We start from the raw sequence: 7,560 nt of genomic DNA, 5'->3' as shown, positions 1-7,560 counted from the left end.
GAAGTAAAACTCGCGTTGTTTGCAGACGACATGATCTTATACATAGAAAACCCCAAAGAATCCACAGAAAAACTATTAGAAATAATCAACAACTACAGCAAAGTAGCAGGGTATAAAATTAACGTGCATAAATCAGTAGCATTTCTATACACTAACAATAAACTAACAGAAAAAGAACTCAAGAACTCTATCCCATTCACAATCGCAACAAAAAGAATAAAATACCTTGGGATAAACTTAACCAAGGAAGTGAAGGATCTATACAATGAAAACTACAAGACTTTCTTGAAAGAAATTGACGATGACATAAAGAGATGGAAAGACATTCCTTGCACATGGATTGGAAGAATAAACATAGTTAAAATGTCCATACTACCTAAAGCAATCTACAGATTCAATGCTATCCCAATCAGAATCCCCAGAACATTCTCCACAGAAATTGAACAAACAATCCTAAAATTCATATGGGGCAACAAAAGACCACGAATTGCTAAAGCAATCCTGAGCAAGAAAAACAAAGCCGGCGGAATCACAATCCCCGATTTCAAAACATACTACAAAGCTACAGTGATCAAAACAGCATGGTACTGGTACAAAAACAGGTCCACAGATCAATGGAACAGAATTGAAAGCCCAGAGATAAAACCACACATCTATGGACAGCTAATCTTCGACAAAGGAGCAGAGGGCCTACAATGGAGAAAAGAAAGTCTCTTCAACAAATGGTGCTGGGAAAACTGGACAGCCACATGCAAAAGATTGAAAATTGACCATTCTTTTTCACCACACACCAAAATAAACTCAAAATGGATCAAAGACCTAAAGATTAGGCCTGAGACAATAAGTCTTTTGGAAGAGAATATAGGCAGTACACTCTTTGACATCAGTTTCAAAAGAATCTTTTCGGACACTATAACTCTTCAGTTGAGGGAAACAATAGAAAGAATAAACAAATGGGACTTCATCAGACTAAAGAGCTTCTTCAAGGCAAGGGAAAACAGAATTGAAACAAAAAAACAGCTCACTAATTGGGAAAAAATATTTACAAGCCACTTATCCGACAAAGGGTTAATCTCCATAATATACAAAGAACTCACACTGCTTAACAACAAAAAAACAAACAACCCGATCAAAAAATGGGCAGAGGACATGAACAGACATTTCTCAAAAGAAGATATGAATATGGCCAATAGACACATGAAAAGATGTTCATCATCGCTAATCATCAGGGAAATGCAAATCAAAACTACACTAAGATATCACCTTACACCCGTTAGATTGGCAAAAACATCCAAAACCAAGAGCGACAAATGTTGGAGAGGTTGTGGAGAAAAAGGAACCCTCATACACTGTTGGTGGGAATGCAAACTGGTACAGCCACTATGGAAAACAGTATGGAGATTTCTCAAAAAGTTAAAAATAGAAATACCCTATGACCCAGCCATCCCATTACTGGGTATCTATCCTAAGAACCTGAAATCAGAAATCTCAAGAGTCCGTTGCACCCCTATGTTCATCGCAGCATTATTTACAATAGCCAAGACGTAGAACCAGCCTACATGCCCAGAAACTGATGATTGGATAAAGAAGATGTGGTATATATACACAATGGAATACTACTCAGCCATAAAAAAAGACAAAATTGGCCCATTCACAACAACGTGGATGGACCTCGAGGGTATTATGTTAAGCGAAATAAGCCAGTCAGAGAAAGACGAACTCTATCTGACTCCACTCACAGGTGGAAGTTAGTATATTGAGAAGGAGATCTGATCGGTGGTTACCAGGGAAAAGGGGGGGTGGGGGGAGGGCACAAAGGGGGAAGTGGTGTACCCACAACATGACTAACAAAAATGTACAACTGAAATCTCACAAGGTTGTAATCTATCATAACATTAATAAAAAAAAATTAAATACATTGTACATCAAAGGACACATCAACAGAGTCAAAAGGCAAACCACAGAATGGAAGAAAATATTTATAAATCATACATCTGATAAAAGAGAGTAATATCCAGAATATATAAACAAGTCCTAAAAAACTCAACACATAAATAACCCAATTAGAAAATGGGCAAAGGACTTGAATAGACATCTCTCCAAAAAAGATATACAAATGGCCAATAAATACCAGAAGATGTTCAACAGTAATCATTAGGGAAAAGCAAATCAAAATCATGAGATAGCACTTCATGCCCATTAGGATGGTTACTAAAAACAGAAAATACTAAGTGTTGGGGAGGATGTGGAGAAATTCACACCCTTATGCATTGCTAGTGGGATTGCGAAATGGTGTAGTCATTGTGGAAAACAGTATGGCAGGTCCTCAAAAAATCAAACACGGAATTTTCACATGATACAGTGCTTCCACTTCTGAGTATATATATATATATATATACTTGAAAGAACATAGACTCAGATGTTTGCACTCCCATGTTCATATTATTCACAATAGCCAAAAGATGGAAACAACCCAAATGTTTATCAGTGGGTAAACAGATAAACCAAATGTGGTATATATACATACAATGAAATATTATTCAGCCTTAAAAAGGAAGGAAATTCTGATGAACCTTGAACACAGTATGCTGAGTGAAATAAGCCAGACACAAAAGGACAAGTATTGTATGATTCCACTTACATGAGTTACTTAGAGTGGTCAAAGTCATAAAAACACAAAGTAGAATGGTAGTTACTAAGAGTTGCAGAAGGCAGGGGAAATGAGGAGTTATTGTTTAATGAGTACAGAGTTTCAGTTTGGGAAGATGGAAACTTTATGGAGATGGATGGTAATGGTTCCACAATGTGAATCTATTGAATGCCATTGAACTGTACATTCTTAAATGGCTAAAATGGTATACTTTATGTTACATATTTTACAATAAAGGAGTAAAACAAAATGTGAACTCAGCAAAAAAGAATAAGAAAACAAATACAGCAACTCATAATATGGACTGACCTTTAAACAAAATGTTAGCTCAAACAAGCAAACTTTGATTCCATTTGTACAAAGCCCAAAAATACGCAAAACCAAGCATGTTCTTTAGAAATTCACACACAGTATGTATGGTTTTAAAAAATCAACACGAGAGAATGACTACTTCAGGAGTCAGGACAGTGGTACTGTTACCTCTGGTGTGACGGAGAGGGGATATAATTTGGTGGGGGCACAAAGGTGGCTTTTAAGGTACTGATGAACTTAGGTTTCTTATGCAGTGAGTACACGGGTGTTTTAATTATTCTTGGAACTGTAATATGTTTCATATAAATCTGTATATGATATATCACAATTTTTTTAAAAGGCAAAATGAACCCCCCCCAAAATATAAACCATCTGAAAAGTCAACCTTGTTTTACTTCCCAGATGGTTTATATTTTGGAGTAAGTCTGGAAAATCTAAAAGTACCACAGTGATTACCTTTCAGTCTTCTGAGGATTTTTTTTTTTTTCAAAATAGCATCTATTCTGCTTTCCCTCCCAGAAACTAAATGGTTCCACTTTATTCTCCTGGATGTTTTAAGGCTATGCACCCGAGCAGGCCTACATTATGACACTGCCTGGTAGTAACTTCTCACCACAAAACATTCACTAGATATGAGTTAAATGTCCTTATGAACTTGTTAGAAAATATCCATAAATAACGTTTATCTGGTAGATTTTTTAATGAGTTTAAAACATTACTTTGATGTAAATATGATTGTTCACAAATTAACACTATCTAACCAATAAAATTTGAGCTCATTCAGAGCCACAAATTCCAACAGAACTTTTGAATCTCTAAAAATAAAACGCAGACACACAGATAGGTACAGTATTTAATCGAAATATATTTGTCTAATATCTACAAAGTGTGAACAATTGGTCTTAAGAAAGCAGACAAAAGGCACAAAAATTAGTATTACTACAGAGAAGCATTCATGCTACTGGATTTTATAAATATTCTCATTTGAGTGGCACAGTAAAAAATAAATTAAGCATTGAACAAAAATCAAATACTTCATTTTTTTCCCTTGATTTAAATTCTAGTCATGTCTTGACCTCATTTGTAAAGGCTGGGGACTGAAATTCAACTGAAACCATGGGACACTTATGCAGGCTTTATGTATGTTTTAATCACAGTGGTTTTGTGGCAGAGTTTGGGTCACACAAGAGAGGTGCACTTAAAAAAATCCACTGGAAATTCTTTTCTCTTTCCCCAAAGTAAACATGAGATTGAGGCTGTGGTTGTACATGTTTGTATATGCATGCATGTATTTAATTTCTAAAGCCCTTTTTTCATCATAAAACTAGTGAAGTCTCCATTGACTTTGTTTTCTACCGTAAAAGCAGCAGCTTCTGAAAAATGTATGACTAGTGCTTTGAGCATGAGAAATTGTCAGAAAGGTTCTGGGGCAAGTAGATGGGAGGAAAATTCCAAACTGGGCCTGGCTCTAGGTTCTCCCAGAGGTGCTCCATCCTGAAGGCTCTGGCATCAACCTTTAACTCCCCATCCAGCAGGAAATAACAGTTTATCTTTCTTGAGTATGCACAAAAGAAATGTTGAAGTGGGAAGGGAGGTGGGACTCACAACAATAATTTTGAAATGATAGCCACCTATACACTTCTCCCAGGAATGAGCCATTTTCTGCCATGTGGACATCAATTGGGCCATGCCAATTCACCTTTGTTGTGACAGGAGTTGACCACATGAGAATACCTTTGTGAGTGCAAAACTTTTGGCAAAGTGAAAAATAGAAAACTTCAAACCTCATTGATAAAAAGGAGCTCATAATTACCCACTTAAATCTTGGTAAGTAGTATTTACATGTGTAATAATACTCAGCAGACGTGTATATAGTGCATGTGTGTGAACACATAGTGTGCCAAGAGCTCACACACAAACCTGTGTACACACACATGCCCGAAATGGCTCTTGAATAAATTCAATCCTCTAGCAGAGTTTGGGGGTGCATTTTTCACAGTATGTAGTTTCTCTCTTAGGTGCCATCTCTTGAGTGATATCAAGAGGTCTCAGGGAATACCAGCAGAACCTTGATACCGTACCACTTTAATTCCTAGAAAAACAGGGCTATTTCTGAAAGCTCGGCACCTCCACGCCATCAGTGTGCCTTCCAAAGGGGATTGAAGTACACCCAGCCGTCACCCTGTAAGAGAAGGAAGCAGACATTACATGGAGACCTCTGTGGGGAAAGGGGAGAAGCAAAGACAGTCCCCAGCCTCTGCTAAGTCAGAAGCCAGGTACCACGCAGAGCAGTGCTCCGTCAGCATCTGTTCAGGATTTACCACCAAGATGTCCCTGCCTTGTTCCAGATATCTCACAGCCATGCCACACTGTTGGTCTCACTACCCCTCCTCTGCCCGGTTGCTCTTTAGAGCCCATAGGATCCTCACATCTTGGCATTTCAGGAGGAAACCCCATGAAATGACTGAAATAACAAAAGAAGGAGGGCTTTGTTGGTTTACATCAAGAAAGATTAGTTGGCAAAAAAAAGGTCTTTGAAACAACGGGACAGGAGAAAAAAGAGGGTGATTGGATGAAAGGTCAGGGGAGAGAAAGGGCAAGGGCCTGCAGATGCAGAATTTGCCCAAACCAGCAATTTACAGCCCACCAGCCTGGAGGTGAACGCCCAACGAAGGATCTCTTCAGTAGGTGGCTGTCACAAACAAATCAGCACACAAGAAATGACACTGATCAAGTATCTGCGAGGAAAAGGCAAGAAGCAAAATGGCCTACACACCTGGTGCTAGAGTAGAAGGAAGACACTGAATGGAAACAATTCTGGTAGGGGATGATGTTTGTTCTTCACATATCCTCAAGCCTTCTGTTATGAACATACTGGCTTTTATGAAACCCAGGGCACAGAACTGTATGTGTTTCTTTGTTGTCGTCATTTTGTTTTTTAACATGCAACTTAAAAAGCCAGCCAAACTAAGCTGTCTCAGAGAGACCAGGTCCCCCTCACGGCAGGATACTTGAAGGATTTGGTGATGGTGAGTTTTATGTGTCAACGTGCCTGGCCACGGGGTGCCCAGATCACACATCATTTCTGAGTGTGTCTGTGAAGGTGTCTGCAGAGGAGCTTGGTTTTTGAATCAGTGGACTGAGTAGATTTCCCCCCACCCCAATGTGGGTGGGCATCACTCAATCTGCTCAGGACCTGAAAAAAAAAAAAAAGGCGAAGGACGGAGGAATTTGCCCCTTTTTCCTGCCTCGCTGCTTGAGTTGCAACATCTCATCTCATCTTCTCCTGCCTTTGCACTGAATTACACCACTGGCTTTCTGGGGTCTCCAGCTTGCAAATGGCAGATCCTGGGGCTTCTCAGCGTCCATAATCTCATGAGCCAACTCCTCATAATAAATCTCTATATGTTTATATCTCCGATTGGTTCTGTTTCTGTTCTGTTTCTCTGGAGAATCCTGACTAATACAGATTCACCTCAGCTGGCGAGGCTTCCCAGGGTTCCCGCTCAGAGTATCAGAAGGACAGAGCCTCCCCAGGCGGGCTCCCTGTGTGAACCAGAATCCAACCCCAACGCCTCCGTTCAGTCCAGAGCCCTAGTTCCTGCCTCTGGGGAGGACAGCGGCTGCTTCCAGAAGTCCGCCTCAAGGGGACTGACTCACCCTGCAGCCTTCTAGCCACACAGAGTAATCCTTCCTTGTAGCAGAAGTCAGACATTAGCAGTACCTGGGCCAAAGAAAGCCCAGACATATTTCAATTGGCTTTCAGTGTTTACATTAAAATTCCTTGACACCATGCAAATATCAGATTTCTCATTAAAAAATTCAGATTTCTGGTTTCTTGTGAAGAACTGGACAATCCAAGTATGACTGCCTTGGGGTAAGTGGCATCCACCCTCTTTAGATATGGACTCGAGTCTGCTCCATCTATTTCTCTCATTGATGCTGCCAGGCTCCTGGGGGCCTGCCTTAAAAACTGTGGCTCCTACACTTCTATTATTTCCAGTTCTGTTCTCAGAATGATTCTCAATTGCTCCACAAACAACTTCAAGAGCATAAGGGCCTCACCTGGGCACACAGTGCCTTGCCCACTTGCCTAGGGAGGTGGGGTGAACAGTCATGTGGATATTTCTGCCTTCCAATGTCACTTTCCAGGTGACAGCAGCAGCATTTTAGGCACAGGACTCATGCTGGCCTTTCCTAGCTGTCCATCCCATTTGGCCCACAGGAGGAACAGCTCTGAAAGGGTGGTTTCTCTATCAAAAAGGCTCCAGCCCACCCAGATGTGGAGATGGGCAATGAGGTGCTTCACGATTAATTTATTACTAATGGTAAAGTAGCAGGGGTTGTGAAGGTTGTGGGTTTTTTGTTTTTGTTTTAAGTAGGACAGCACCCAGGTCTGCACTCCCTTTCCTTGCCGTCCCTGGCAGGCTGATGGGCTTTTCTGATGGAGGATGCCAGAGGGGAACTGTCAGGTGCTCAGTTCTGCCGTGGGAGGGCCTGGCCCAAAGCTGGAATGGAGCCAGGCTGCCCCAAACATCCCCAGGTCCTCCCTTGCCCTATCCTCTGTCATTCAAACTGCAGCATTAGCAACATATCCA

General features: G+C 40.6%; 1 protein-coding gene across 3 annotated transcripts in view; it reads right to left on the bottom strand.

Moving 5' to 3' along the window:
- Nucleotides 1-3,512: 3,512 nt before the first annotated feature.
- Nucleotides 3,513-7,560, bottom strand: part of OSBPL10 (oxysterol binding protein like 10) — a 291,355-nt gene continuing 287,307 nt past the window's right edge. Inside the window, exon 12 of one of the 3 annotated variants that reach the window (XM_046674685.1) lies at nucleotides 3,513-5,144. In XM_046674685.1, the coding sequence (XP_046530641.1) occupies nucleotides 5,100-5,144 (45 nt within the window). In that variant the 3' untranslated portion in view covers nucleotides 3,513-5,099. The other 2 variants (XM_046674694.1, XM_046674676.1) reach the window with 2 other exon arrangements.

Source organism: Equus quagga, chromosome 1, assembly GCF_021613505.1.
Source record: "Equus quagga isolate Etosha38 chromosome 1, UCLA_HA_Equagga_1.0, whole genome shotgun sequence".
NCBI lineage: Eukaryota > Metazoa > Chordata > Mammalia > Perissodactyla > Equidae > Equus > Equus quagga.
Note: the sequence above shows the minus strand (reverse complement) of the source record. Positions and strands in the feature narration are given on the sequence as shown.